Source organism: Pseudorasbora parva, chromosome 4, assembly GCF_024679245.1.
Source record: "Pseudorasbora parva isolate DD20220531a chromosome 4, ASM2467924v1, whole genome shotgun sequence".
NCBI lineage: Eukaryota > Metazoa > Chordata > Actinopteri > Cypriniformes > Gobionidae > Pseudorasbora > Pseudorasbora parva.
The window spans coordinates 30,337,171-30,352,560 of record NC_090175.1 but is presented as its reverse complement, the minus strand read 5'-3'; the positions used below and the strand labels follow the sequence as shown (position 1 = coordinate 30,352,560).

Here is a 15,390-nt window from a genome sequence, read left to right as displayed (position 1 = left end):
CATCTTTTTTTTTAAATCAAATGTAACTTAACTATTTTTTTGTTGTTGACATAACTGTAACTAATAACTTATATTAATAACTTAATTTATTCTGTTACACCCTAAACGTAGGTATGCAGATTCTCATACTGGCTGTGCTGGATTATTAGCGACTTCTAGTAAGTTCAGTAAGTGAATGAGAGTTCTTAAATAAAATACTACTTAAAGTAAAAAAAATTATAATTAAGATTTGAGAGTGCTGGTATTCATATTTGAGGATTGAAAATGGGTGGATGTTTGAGTAATTGTGCATTTGTTTTTAAATAAATACTTTTGTAGCTAACCTTAAGCATGTTGCCTTGTGTTTGTGTGTTAAATTACATATGTTGTTTATTATTATCTTAAAGAAAAGACTTCTCTGTCCAGATTATCTTAACCAAAATTTAATTGAGTTCTCTTTAAGTCATACAAGCATTTCTAATGAGTTAATGGCACACCTAATCCACTACTGTTTATAGATATATCATTCAGACCAGCACATGCCACAGAATGAACACAAACTTGCAATAACAATCTGACAAACATTAGTAATTAACAGGCCTCTCTCTGTTTTCTAGTTTGCCTGTCTATTCCATTTAAATTATTTTGCAGTTTTTTTTTTTTGTTTTGTTTTTTTAAGTCTGTTATATTTAAAAATGAAGACCTACCTCCAGACTGAGAGGAGTGAATTTGGCTGGATCCGGGTTAGATATCCTTGGCAAGTTGGTGTAAACTGGTTTGGCACGTGTTGGTTTTCAAATTTTTCAAAACCCAACCAAAAAAATTATAAAGTTGTTTAGTTTGTGGCAAAATTGAAGCACGGCTTAAGTATACACATCATGTATGTATGTATAAGCATATGTAGTGAACCTACTTGTAAAGTTTTAATTCTAAAACAATTTACAGATATTCATCTTAAAGGGGTCATATAATGGTACATGCACTTTTTTTTACAAGCTGTTTGAATGGAAATGTGTGTTGGCAGTGCCTGTACACAACCATCCTATAATGATAAAAATCCATCCAGTAATTTATTTATAATCTCCTTACATGTTTTCCTCGGTCTCAAATTGAGCCATTTGATGTGTGACGTCACACGATCGGACACCCCTCCCACGACTGTTGATTGACAAGCAGCATTTCATCTCAGACCCGCCCTGCGTGAGCTCAAGCTGTCGTCATTACCATAGACATCATATAGGTTTCAAATCTATATGATGTCTATGGTCGTTACAGTCCGCCATTGTATAAGTAGAGACGCTGGGCGATTTGTAGTGTTCTGTCCTTGGGTGTAATAATGAACACAGCAGTCATTCTGATGTTCCTAAATCCAAACATTTAATTCAGCTGCTCCTGAATAAAGATCTGCACCAGCTCTTCGTGTTTATGCTGCCTCTCCACAAGAAGTTAAAATGCTTCACGATGAACTGCAGCTAAAGTTTAAAGTGTAACGTTAAATTAAGGAATGCATTCTATGTATGATGTTCTCAATGTAATTCATAATCCCACGTTTATAATGAACAACATGTTATGGTTGTGTTATCACAAACTGTGTACGCTGGTTTTAAAGTTAACGTGGATGTGGTAAGTTAACACTAAGTTTAATTATGTAGATGGTTTCTAATGGTGTCTGTTACTGTCTAAAAATAAAGTGTTGCAGTGTTGGGTAAGTTACTCTAAAAAAGTAATTAATTACTAGTTACTAATTACATCTTCAATTGTGTAATTAGATTCCTGTAAAAATTACTCTTGCCAAAAAGTATTTAACTACTAATTACTTTTTAATTACTTTCTAGATCCTATATCAACCTAGAGTTAAAGCGATTCAAGGTTAGACATGAAACGGCTCTTTTAATTAATTCAAATAAATAATATAACACTACATAAATTACTCTTATTAACTGACCAAAGTATTACAAATGTGAGAAGGATACATAAAAACATGCATTTGGACTTAGTTAGACTTTAAATGTTGATGTTATGTCCACTATTGAACTATGTACAATTATATTTAGTATTTAGTTCAATTACATCAGAAGTAACTGTAATTAAATTACAGAAAAAATAAGAGTAATCCTTTACTTTACTTTTTCAAGGGAAAAGTAATAAAATTACAGTAACTAATTACTTAGTAACTAATTACACCCAACACTGTCGTGTTGTAACAGTTATTACAATGCATAGATAACGTTACACTTTACTGACAAACCGACATTAACAAAAAAAAAGTTTTTATTGGCATTAGCTGTAACATCAATCTGTCAATGAACTAATGTATACATCAGTAAACACATAGCATTCATGCTAACATTACCCTGCCCGTACATAAAGATGGATCAAAGTGACATTACGTTAACCAACCATTCAGAAATGTCCTGTTTAGCCTTAAATGTCGAATTTCGTTGGAGCTGTCATCTTGTCCCGGTCCGACTCTGGTTCAAATTGATAGCGTTGATCTTTTTTACGTTCTATGATCTGTCCTCTCAGTGACTCCTGTAGCAGTTCTTTCGCCTATGTTGTCACGGGCAACGACTCCGTGCTGCCCCACATAACAGAGAGGCGGGGTCATTCTTCATTTAAAGCTGTATGCACTGAAATGGCTTGGTGAAAATAATTTGTTTTTGACCAGGTAAATTGAGTGTTTTCTTACAATACTAATGAGAATTTTTAATAAAAGTATATTACAAAGTTTTCATTTAGACACTAAAGAATCATATTAACTTGTATAAAAATGGCATTATATGACCCCTTTAAGTCTTTTTGGTTCAAAACGTCATGTATAGCTATACTTTTTTTTTCTTTAATCATAAAACCTAAACTATCTATCAATTTGTAGACACATTTTGCTAAAGTACCAAAAAAAGTTTAAAGTTTGATTTATCTATCAATTTCTGTCAAATACATTGTTTGTAATTTTTTGTTTTTGTTTGCTTAAGTTTTTTAAAGCCTGGGCCATTTAAAACATATAAGTTTCAATTGAAACACTATATAGTGATAATTGTCCTTATAACCGTAAATAAGACTGGTTGGAATAATTGTATGTGTATAGCATCAATATATAGCAGTGCTTCATTTTGTTGTAATTTAGGGTTTAACACTTTCTTACTACAGAGCCCATGTGAGTGAAAAAAGTTTAAGCTGTTGCATCAAAAGGTGTTATTACTAAGGCTGTCAATGAATTAAATTAATAGGAAGTGGAACTTGCTTTCAGTCAGATCTACAAAAGATCTGTCCTTAAGAAAGAGGGTTTACAGTAGCTAGTGCACCAGAACACAGAATACTTAAAAGCAAGGCTGTGCAAAACAAAAAGTTTCATGAATGTCTGCTTGTTTTTATGCCTCTTAGATGTGTACTTTATCATTTGTTTGAAATCATCTGTGACCTTTCTGATTAAAGTAGCATGTTTGCAAAAACATATTGAAGATCCATTGTGAACCGTTACAGAGAAGGAAAATCCCTACACATCTCAATGTTTTGCAGCGGTTGAATTTGAACATGACTTGATTTTCTCAAGTAAAGCCCAGAAAAGGGGGGGAAGCATTCCAAAAACTGCTGCAACACGCTCCTCAGCGAACACCCTTACATTGAGTGTTCACACTATCGCTTCCTTCAGTATCTACACACTGGCAATCTGTCGAGGTATTTCTTGTGGTGATTGGTTATAATTCTAGGAGAAAAGTCATGATAGCATTTAGACATGCATGCTTTGCCTAGACAGCAATGTCTTGTTACTTATTCTGCAAGATTTGTTTACTTTCTTATTTGTTCTCAACTAACAAGAATAAGGGGAGGCTCAATAATAAATGGTAATCATACAGTATTATCCTTGGAGTTAGCTTGAATAGAGTACACTTGTAAGCAAAAGTAGCAAGCTATGTTGAGGTTACAAAGCAAAGAATGTTTTAAAACGTTAAATGCTTCCTTGAGCAAATATTACTCAAGCGCAGGACCTTCATTTTCAGTGCCAGACAATTAATTGTTGCAATACACCTTTCATGCTAGCCCAGTCTTTATTTTCAGAATTATGAATATTTTTATTTTGGCATCACCATTGTCCTGTGCATTGTTACCAGCACCAAGTCCAAGCCTATTTATTTTCACTCTTAATGTATCAACAGTAAAAAAAAATGTTTTAAAAAAATGAACCTTTTACTGTATATCTGGGAATACCGCGATGTGTATTCAATCGTAACATGAGGGTATCGTTACACCCCTAATAGGTACACTTCTGCAAATGAGATGGAAGGTAACGATTAAAGCAAACCATATTAAATTGTTTTAGAAATAGTGTTTTGCTCTCTAGTCATTTCCAACATTTAATAATAGTATATTATCAAATATTCAATAGCAAAAGCTAATTTGCTATTTAAAGGTTCTTAGTGTTTAATTGTATTTAACAATTTAAATAGTACATGTATTATAATTGATAGCTATAAATAAATGCATTAAAACAATGTCAGCCCTTTAGTGCTATTTTTTTTTATTTTTTATTTTTTATTTTTTTTATTAAGCATTGCTTTTTAAAACAAGTAAACAGACAGTAATGTAATTCATGTGGGGTTTTTTTTGAAAGCAAGAAGCCTTCTGTCTTCTGTCTGTACTACTGCACAAAGTCTGGTATTGTTATATTTTTAGATTTTGGTATTGAAGTACCAGTACTTTTGCAGTCTCTACTTTGGACACAGAAATAGTTATTCTTAACTCCAGTTTAGTGAATTCCTAGCCTTACGAATTGTCTGGCATTGGTTAATGTTTAGAATAAATGTTTCCAGAAAATTAAGATTCAGTCTGCCATACTCGGAAGCATTTAATATTTTATTTCATTAGTACAGGGATTTTTAGGAAGGAATGTGTGAATGCAAGCCAATCGTATTATTTTTTTGAAAAAACTTGCCTTCCTTTATATTCTGAGGCATTGTCATGTATATTGTTTTTTTTAAAATTGTTATACCTTTCACTTTTTTCATGTAAATCCATTTTAAAATACAAAGGGAGAGACAGATAGGTAAAACCAAATTCATAAATGAACCAACAGCTGACCCAAATGTTATGTGGGGACATTGCAAAAAGATTTAAATGGTCACAAGTGTGTTAGACCTGGGGGTGGTTTTCCAAATGCAAATTAAAACCTGTTCCAAGACAGGATAATTTATAATAACAAGGCACCATTCTTTGAATGTCAGAGACACACAGACATGGCTTAACCTGGTGTCCATTTGGCAAAATTTAAAACGACTAGAATGTAATCTGATTGATATTACTGTCTATAATTTTTGTTTAACATGTTGGTTCATGTCTGAATTCTCATTTTAAGTGTACACACTGCATTTGGAGATCAATATGCTCTGAACATTTCTGTAACTTTATAATGAACTAAGGACTGTCTGCTCTGGTTTTAGCTACCTTTTGATTGACTGCCTCTGGTACCTTTCAGTTCTCCAAATCATCATGTAGGAATTAAAATCATATTGAATGTTACATTTTGTTCACAACATTTTTGATGTAATGTGAAAAAGTATTTTGGCAGATATTTTAAGACCAAAAAAAAGTTTCAGAACAATATTATTTTCTGCTGCAGTGTGTGAATCATTACCTTTTTGGGCCTTTCCAAAAAACTAGCTCGTAGAATAAAAGGGAAAGTCTTTGTAGCCTTAAATTTAAAATGGTAGCATAATATTAGTAAACAGGGCTAATAGGACAACTCCAAATCCGACTAATCAACTTTTTTTTTAACTCACTGTGCAGCTTGAGGAATGCAAATGGTTTGACTGCAGCTGACCTGGCCCATGCCCAAGGCTTCCATGATTGTGCTCAGCTCCTCTCTAACGCACACAACCAGCTAAATCAGCTAAATGGATTTGCCCATAATGGGACTGACCACAAAGACATCCTGGGCCGCAGTATTCTGAATGGGACAGCCAATAGGAAAAGATTTCTCGACTGCACCGAGCCAAATCATGTGAAAAAAGCCAGAACTGAGAGTATGTAAATTGTGCAAAACATCAATTCTAAATCCAGGAAAACTGAGACCCGATTTTTCTGAATATTATGTGTTTTCTTTTCAGGCCTGAATTTTTCAGTGAAGACAATCAATGGAATTGGAGAGGAGCTTGAGAGTATGAATGTAGAATCAACTGCTGAAAACCAATCAGGTGGGACTGGACCTTCTCCACCAATGTCTATTGACCTTGAACATCATGAAGACAGTGTTTCTTTGAGGAACCCCTCTCCCACCCAAAAAATGTTGGAGCCCACATCCATGACTCCCCTTCCTGGCCCCTGGCTGTGGACAAATTCTTATGCTTATTTATGATGGCCAACTTGTCAACAAGTTTCCCCAGGCTTATCAACAAGCTGTCAGAGCAAATGGGATATATTCTTATTTGATATTCAGGCTTCTGAAATAAGCTTCATTTCAGTATGCACACAGATAATTTGAATTTATATTAGAAGTTTCCAGTACTTGCAAAGACAAAATGGCTAGAATAATACAGAATAGTTGCTAGTTTTCATTATTTTTTTCCTAAAACTTCCGGCAATATATTTCATAATGAAAGCATTTATTTATTTTAGGATATTTTATTGATAATGAATAGGGTAATATGTTGATTGTGCTTCCATTTTCTGGCTGTTTATTCAATCATTTTAAAGATTCACAAATTTTTAAAGATTTCAAATGTAATCTGCTTGAATTCTATGTTGAAACGTTACATAGGTTTATTTGAAACATTTATGGCACCTTATATGTTCTCCCACTTAGAGATCATGAAGGGGTCTGAAATTGTCATCGTAGGTGCATGTCCACTGTGAGACATAACCTAAAAAAAATAATACAAATATCACAATGTATGATTTTGTACTATGATCTATTTATTTGTATGGTACAACTGCAAATAAGTATTTGAACACCTGAGAAAATCGATGTTAATATCAAACGTTTCCTGTAGATTTTCACCAGGTTTGCACACACTGCAGGAGGGATTTTGGCCCACTCCTCCACACAGATCTTCTCAAGATCAGTCAGGTTTCTGGCCTGTCGCTGAGAAACATGGAGTTTGAGCTCCCTCCAAAGATTGTCTATTGGGTTTAGGTCTGGAGACTGGCTAGGCCATGTCAGAAACATGATATTCTTCTTACAGAACCACTACTTGGTTATCCTGGCTGTGTGTTTCGGGTCATTGTCATGTTGGAAGACCCAGCCTCAACCCATCTTCAATGCTCTAACTGAGGGAAGGAGGTTGTTCCCCAAAATCTTGCAATACATGGCCCCGGTCATCCTTTCCTCAATACAGTGCCTTCGCCCTGTCCAATGTGCAGAAAAACACCCCCAAAGCATGTTGCTACCACCCCCATGCTTCAGAGTAGGGATGGTATTCATGGGATGGTACTCATCATTCTTCTTCCTCCAAACACCTTTAGTGGAATTAATACCAAAAAGTTCTATTTTGGGGCTCGTCTGACCACATGACTTTCTCCCATGACTCTGGATCATCCAAATGGTCATTGGCAAACTTAAGACGGGACTGGACAAGCAGAGGAACCTTCCGTTCCATGCATGATTTCAAATCATGACCTCTTAGTGTATTACCGACAGTAACCTTGAAAACGGTGGTCCTAGCTCTTTTCAGGTCATTGAGCAGCTGCTCCTGTGTAGTTCTGGGATGATTTTTCACCTTTCTTAGTAACATTGAGACCCCACAAGGTGAGATCTTGTATGGAGTCCCAGTTTGAGGGAGATTGGCAGTCAAGTTTAGCTTCTTCCATTTGATTGTTCCAACAGTGGACCTTTTTTAACCAAGCTGCTGGGCATTTTCCTCGTAGCCCTTTCCAGCCTCGTAGCCCTTTCCAGCCTTGTGGAGGTGTACAATTTTGTCTCTAGTGTCTTTAAACAGCTCTTTTGTCTTGCCCATGTTAGTAGTTGGATTCTTACTGATTGTATGGGGTGGAAAGGGGCCTAAAGTGTGCCAAGAAAACATCCCCCACACCATTACACCACCACCACCAGCCTGCACAGTGGTAACAAGGCATGATGGATCCATGTTCTCATTCTGTTTATGCCAAATTCTGACTCTACCATCTGAATGTCTCAACAGAAATCAGACCAGGCAGCATTTTTCCAGTCTTCAATTGTCCAATTTTGGTGAGCTTGTGCAAATTGTAGCATCTTTTTCCTATTTGTAGTGGAGATGAGTGGTACCTGGTGGGGTCTTCTGCTGTTGTAGCCCATCTGCCTCAAGGTTGTGCGTGTTGTGGCTTCACAAATGCTTTGCTGCATACCTCGGTTGGAACAAGTGGTTATTTCAGTCAAAGTTGCTCTTCTATCAGCTTAAATCAGTTGGCCCATTCTCCTCTGACCTCTAGCATCAACAAGGCATTTTCACCCACAGGACTGCTGCATACTGGATGTTTTTCCCTTTTCACACCATTCTTTGTAAACTCTAGAAATGGTTGTGCATAAAAATCCCAGTAACTGAGCAGATTGTGAAATACTCAGACCGGCCCATCTGGCACCAACAACCATGCCACTCTCAAAATTGCTTGAATCACCTTTCCCATTCTGACATTCAGTTTGGAGTTCAGGAGATTGTCTTGGACCACACCCCTAAATGCATTGAAAAAACTGCCATGTGATTGGTTGATTAAATAATTCCATTAATGAGAAATTGAACGTGTTCCTAATAATCTTTTAGATTTGTGTGTGTATATACATTTTTATTTTATTTTTGATAGTGGTTATGCTTTCTCTGAGTAAAAGAAAAACACTACAGTTTCTCACTGCTGACTTAGGTAATCCTGTGCACGTTTTTTTTTTTTTTTTTTTACATTTTATCATAATAATAATAATAATAATGTATCCCCTTTACACATCCTTGAGATCGGTTCAGGTCATGCCTAATTATTACAAACTGTACACTTGAAATCTGAGCAAAAAGGGCTCATACTGATAAGTGTATTAGTAAAATGTTTCTCTGTTCTGAACCAAGTTCATGTGTAATCAAGACATTTGTTCATCATCCTTTTCTGACGCATGTCTTGTTTTGAATGACAGATGAAGCCATAGCCACAAGTTTGAGGAATGGTCATGGGCAGCAGAACAGTTTTACTGTCAACAGCTTCGTCACAAACGGGCAATGCTATCAGTCCTCTTTCGTGCCAGTTGAATCAAGAAACGACATGTGTGGCTCACTGCACCTCAATGGCAGCCCAAGCAGCTGTGTATCTCACCGGCCTGCATGGGGTGCATTTCGGCCTGATTCCGGTGAACATCTCCACTATGGACACTACCATGGCTTTGGAGATACAGCAGAAGACCTGGAAGATGCAAGCAGCTGTCATGAGCACAATACAATCGTGAAAGTAGAGCAGCACTATGACAAAGAGGTTTTCAGTGCCGTGCAGTTGTTCCATGGATCATAAAGTGAAAATTCTATCCGCCCATTTGATTAGAAGTGGTCACATTGGTGGCAGCAGTATCCGCCTTAAACTAATTAAATATTGCACCTTAATTCAGGCTATAATAAGTTTGTTTTTGATAAAGGGGAAAACTTTCTACCAAAGGGGAGATATTGTATTGCATTTTGTATTTGACCTAATGAATTTATTTTATTATATGTATGTTTCAACTCAACCTAGCTGGTGCATAGTGCATTTATTTTTTTCCTTCAATACAAGTTTAGAATGTGCAAGAAGTTGATTTGTATGTGGTGGGGATTAATTATGAGTTTGTAGTTTTGTGTCAAAGAAAACCAGCTTTTTGAAAAAAGGAGAACTTTGTATGTAATTTTTGTTGTTGTATGCCTGAAACAGTTTTTTTTCCTGAGAAGCAAAGCTGACATGCCTGTAAAACGTTGTTTTTTTTTTTTTTCCGAAAAAAAAAAAAAAAAAGCTGAAAGATGTATTACATTCCTTTGTTTATAATTCTACCCTGTGTTGATTAAAAAATATCTGTAAAACACAAAAAAAGCCCCTTTTATTGCCGCGTGAACACAGTTCTTATTAAACTGCAGAACATTTATTTTATTTTAAGGTAGACCCAGAGGAGAAGCTCACCATGCCTCATTTTCTTGTAAGAGAACAATGTCTTGTGAGAAGAGTTACTGGCTTTTTCTTTCATCTGCTTTGGCATTGACCTTGGTTTTTATTTCTGGCAATGCATTTTGTATAATGAACTCAGAAAAGCAGATAGTTTAAAAGTGAATATCTTTCTATGTGAAAGCCAAGTCATAAAAAATAAATAAAAAAAAAGCTATATTCACTTTATCAAAATGAGATTAAACCTTATTCCTTGGGTAAATATTAACACTACGTATATTTTAAAAGCTTTGTTTTTAAATACATTGTGCCGTTTCTGAAATAAAGACTGGCCGTTGGTGAATAACAAAAGGTGAAATTTGATTAGCAAACGGTTCCCATGGGAAGCTGATACGCCCACCTCGGTTTCCTTCCTCACGTGTTTGGACACACGGGTGTCACCTGTCGTCTGCGTCGACCTTTACTGCGATGCCTAGAACGTCATTAGCGCTCCGCCTTCAACAGATGGATCTGCGATTTGATACCTTGTATAAGGGGGAAACGTTTGTAATACATGTGACTGGTCTTATATACTGAATATATGACATTATACATATGTCACATTAAATCACAACTGTTATATTTGTTGATTATTAAAAATAACTTTTGAACTAATCACTATTTTTTAACGAATGTCCATAGAAAGTTAACAATGTAGCACTCCCACACAGGAAAGTGGTATCGTCTGTAATTCCGCGTTGAAATTCTCCAAGCTGAGCCGAAAAGCAAAGTCGAGGACCTTTCATATGGTGAAAAGGCACATATTATTAGAACAGTTATATCACAAATATTTGTATCTGACACTTGTACAGTTTAAGCAATGTCTACTCCAGCACGAAGGCGACTCATGAGGGATTTTAAAAGGTGAATAATGGAAGAAAAATATAAGAGGATATGTTGTTTACTGCGCCCGGATGTAACGTTACCTTAGACCGGACAATATTTAGAAGGAAAGAATTTGGATCGTAGGGAATGTACATTTTCGTATACGACATTCATATTTAAGTAGAAATGAAGATCTCTTAAAATTTCGTATTATAAAAAGAAAGTAAGGTAGTTTGTTTTTTTGGTTTATTTGGACCTTGGTTTACTAAAACTGGCCTGACTCCCTTATTTTGATACCCAAAAGACTTCAAGAGGATCCTCCAGCCGGTGTTAGCGGTGCACCGTCAGAAAACAATATCATGGTATGGAATGCAGTGATATTTGGGTAAGTACTTTTTGTGAGCTTTGTGCTGTGTACTAAAACAAGTGTATTATCTTCTCAGATTCAAGTTCGTTAATCTGACTGAAACTTCATAAATTTGGTGTTTATCACTTGAGCATTTGTTTACCTGTGTTTGTTTTCATATATTAAAACTGAGAGCAAATGATGTGGTTATCCAAATGTTACCAATTATTTAACTTATTTTTCACAGACCAGAAGGAACTCCCTTTGAAGATGGTAAATATAAACTTGCACTTCTTGAAATGCATAATTCCTAGCATGTCATGCATTTTGTATTAATGCTTTACGTTTTTTTTATTTTATAGGTACATTCAAACTGACAGTAGAATTCACAGAAGAATACCCAAACAAACCACCCACAGTTAGATTCATTTCAAAAATGTTTCACCCTAATGGTAAGATTTATATATATATATATATATATATATATATATATATATATATATATATATATATATATATATATATATATATATACACACACACAGACACACACACACAGGTCCTTCTCAAAAAATTAGCATATGTGATAAAAGTTCATTATTTTCCATAATGTAATGATAAAAATTAAACTTTCATATATTTTAGAATCATTGCTCACCAGCTGAAATATTTCAGGTCTTTTATTGTTTTAATACTGATGATTTTGGCATACAGCTCATTAAAACCCCAAATTCTCAAAAAAAAATAAAAAAAACTTTGCATATCATGAAAAGGTTCTCTAAACGAGCTATTAACTTTAAACACCTGCAAAAGATTCCTGAGGCTTTTAAAAACTCCCAGCCTGGTCCATTACTCAAAACCGCAATCATGGGTAAGACTGCCGACCCAACTGCTGTCCAGAAGGCCATCATTGACACCCTCAAGCGAAAGGGTAAAACACAGAAATACATTTCTGAACGAATAGGCTGTTCCCAGAGTGCTGTATCAAGGCACCTCAGTGAGAAGTCTGTGGGAAGGAAAACGTGTGGCAAAAAATGTTGCACAACGGGAAGAGGTGTGACCGGACCCTGAGGAAGATTGTGGAGAAGGACCGATTTCAGACCTTGGGGGACCTGCGGAAGCAGTGGACTGAGTCTGGAGTAGAAACATCCAGAGCCACCGTGCACAGGCGTGTGCAGAAAATGGGCTACAGGTGCCGCATTCCCCAGGTCAAGCCACTTTGGGCTACAGAGAAGCAGCACTGGACTGTTGCTCAGTGGTCCAAAATGCTTTTTTCGGATGAAAGCAAATTTTGCATGTCATTCGGAAATCAAGGTGCCAGAGTCTGGAGGAAGACTGGGGAGAAGGAAATGCCAAAATGCCTGAAGTCCAGTGTCAAGGACCCACAGTCAGTGATGGTCTGGGGTGCCATGTCAGCTGCTGGTGTTGGTCCACTGTGTTTTATCAAGGGCAGGGTCAATGCAGCTAGCTATCAGGAGATGTTGGAGCACTTCATGCTTCCATCTGCTGAAAAGCTTTATGGAGATGAAGATTTTGTTTTTCAGCATGACCTGCTCACAGTGCCAAAAGCACTGGTAAATGGTTTACTGACCATGGTATTACTGTGCTCAATTGGCCTGCCAACTCTCCTGACCTGAACCCCATAGAGAATCTGTGGGATATTGTGAAAAGAAAGTTGAGAGACGCAAGACCCAACACTCTGGATGAGCTTAAGGCTGCTATCGAAGCATCCTGGGCCTCCATAACACCTCAGCAGTGCCACAGGCTGATTGCCTCCATGCCACGCCGCATTGAAGCAGTCATTTCTGCAAAAGGATTCCCAACCAAGTATTGAGTGCATGACTGAACATAATTTTTTGAAGGTTGACTTTTTTTTGTATTAAAAACACTTTTCTTTTATTGATCGGATGAAATATGCAAAATAAATGTTTAGATTTTTTTTTGAGGGTTTTCATGAGCTGTATGCCAAACTCATCAGTATTAAAACAATAAAAGACCTGAAATATTTCAGTTGGTGTGCAATGAATCTAAAATATATGAAAGTTTAATTTTTATCATTACATTATGGAAAATAATGCACTTTTATCACATATGCAATTTTTTTGAGAAGGACCTGTGTGTGTGTGTGTATATTGCCATTCATAATCATAAAGGCCTATAGTATGAAAGCTTGTTTCCACCTCCAATAATGACTTTTTATCTCACAGTCCTGACTTTTTCAAAGTTTATATCTTGCAATTGAGACTTTTTTTCCCCTTATAATTATGAGATATGAATTTACAATTCAGAATTGTAAAAAGTCGCAATTACATTTACTTTTTATTATGTGGCGGAAACAAGCCTCCATAATACAGCTGTTTAATTCTACTATCCCAAAAAGGCTATTGTCACCCACATATTTAACCACTTCTTTCTCTTTCAATTATACTTTAGTATATGCAGATGGAAGCATATGTCTTGACATTCTACAAAACCGTTGGAGTCCAACTTATGACGTGTCATCAATTCTTACCTCAATCCAGGTAAAACATTTGTAGTAGTGCTTTTGTAATGAATCTTTTTACCATTACGAGTATCAACGCAGCTTTATCAGCTTTTCTTTCTTTGTTGATTTTCCGCAGTCTTTGCTTGATGAACCAAATCCCAACAGTCCAGCTAACAGCCAAGCAGCTCAACTTTACCAGGAGAACAAACGGGAGTATGAGAAGCGTGTGTCCGCTATTGTTGAGCAGAGCTGGAGGGACAGTTGACCTTAAACTACAGAGCACAGAACTGTGTGTGGTTATAGTTTAGTTGAGTGAATTGTGAGGAAGTTTTTTTCCCCTCTTTCTTTTTCCTCTCTCTGTCTCCCGCACAACTATCATACTGTTATAATGCACTTTACTCAAAACCCATCCCTTTTTCACTTGGAGAAATTGTGCTCAGCCAATATCACCTGGTAATTTTCTGACCATAAAGTGACTACATCGTGCTAGCCTTGACTATATGAGGAGGATATATGCAAGGGCCATTTTTTTCAAGAGGAACCAAACTCCTCTGAACGGACATGATGCCAGTCTGCCATCATTGAATTGTTCATGCCCTCAATCGGAACTGACCTTCAAGCGATCCTGCTATGCTGTTTTTGTGTGTTCTGTTACATGCTTGGAAGTGTGTGTTTTTTTTCTATTCCATGTGTTATTGAATGCCTCATGTACTATATTATAATACACTTTGAATTTTGTGTACAGGATCTGTGTATGATCAGTGTCCATATTTATTTACTTATTTGTTTCAATATGATAAAAAAAAAAAGAATCAACTACAAGAATTATTAGTATGAACACATTAGTATGAAGATTAAGGGATAATATGGAATTTTTTCAATACTTAAAGAGCAGGAAATAGTAAATTATTCAAACACGTTTATTGAATGTAAATGTTTTTTGTTTTTTTTACAACTAGCCACATGTTGCATGATACAAAACAGAATGGTTATTCACAAAAACAATACAACCTACAAGCACACGATTCATTCAGTTTCCAAATGAAATATCTATATTAAAGTATTTCTGGATCTGAGCAAGGAGATTTCAACATCTTGGATGATACTTCCTAAGTGATTATCTGATACAAGTCTCCAGATAAAACAGAAAATAAAGCATAAATCCATATGAGTGGTTCTGATGCCAACATAGGTTACCTATTATATGCCCTATCCTTTGCTTTTTCCAAGGTTTTGTCCGTGGTTTTCTCTGTCTCCCCTACAATTTGGACAATACCACTTTCCTTTGGGTTTGTGATTAAGCCCAACACAATAAAAATGGAACCATTCAAGTGGACATTCATCATTATCACAACCAATCATCTCTCCAAATGATACCTGCTCACACAGCCTCATTCAGATCAATAGAAAGATCTGTAGGTGAAGGCTCTCTGTCAGCTTTGGCTTTAGGCCTCTTTTTCTTTGAAGTTTTGTTCCTCTTCTCCCTAGCAATGCCACCAGTGATCTCTTCATCACACTACTGTGGAGATGATCTCCTGAGTGTCGTTATTATTGTTTTTCTGACGTTTGGAGCATTTGTAGCCCCAGAAAGCTTATCTATGGAACCAAGCGATTCCTCTCTTCGTATACAAACTATCAACAGTAT

At 36.2% G+C, this 15,390-nt stretch overlaps 2 protein-coding genes across 2 annotated transcripts in view; both read left to right on the top strand.

Moving 5' to 3' along the window:
- Positions 1 to 9,879, top strand: part of ankrd10a (ankyrin repeat domain 10a) — a 28,333-nt gene extending 18,454 nt beyond the window's left edge. Inside the window, exons 4-6 of the mRNA XM_067441530.1 lie at positions 5,764 to 5,999; positions 6,084 to 6,170; positions 9,068 to 9,879. Coding sequence (XP_067297631.1) covers positions 5,764 to 5,999; positions 6,084 to 6,170; positions 9,068 to 9,435 — 691 coding nt within the window. The 3' untranslated portion in view covers positions 9,436 to 9,879. The remainder of the gene's footprint in view (positions 1 to 5,763; positions 6,000 to 6,083; positions 6,171 to 9,067) is intronic.
- Positions 9,880 to 10,751: 872 nt separating this feature from the next.
- On the top strand, positions 10,752 to 14,492 carry LOC137073242 (ubiquitin-conjugating enzyme E2 A-like). The gene is made up of 6 exons (XM_067441532.1): positions 10,752 to 10,953; positions 11,219 to 11,299; positions 11,508 to 11,533; positions 11,623 to 11,712; positions 13,694 to 13,782; positions 13,882 to 14,492. The coding sequence occupies exons 1-6, from the start codon at positions 10,910 to 10,912 to the stop codon at positions 14,008 to 14,010; spliced, it is 459 nt and encodes a 152-aa protein (XP_067297633.1). The 5' UTR covers positions 10,752 to 10,909; the 3' UTR covers positions 14,011 to 14,492.
- Positions 14,493 to 15,390: the final 898 nt, after the last annotated feature.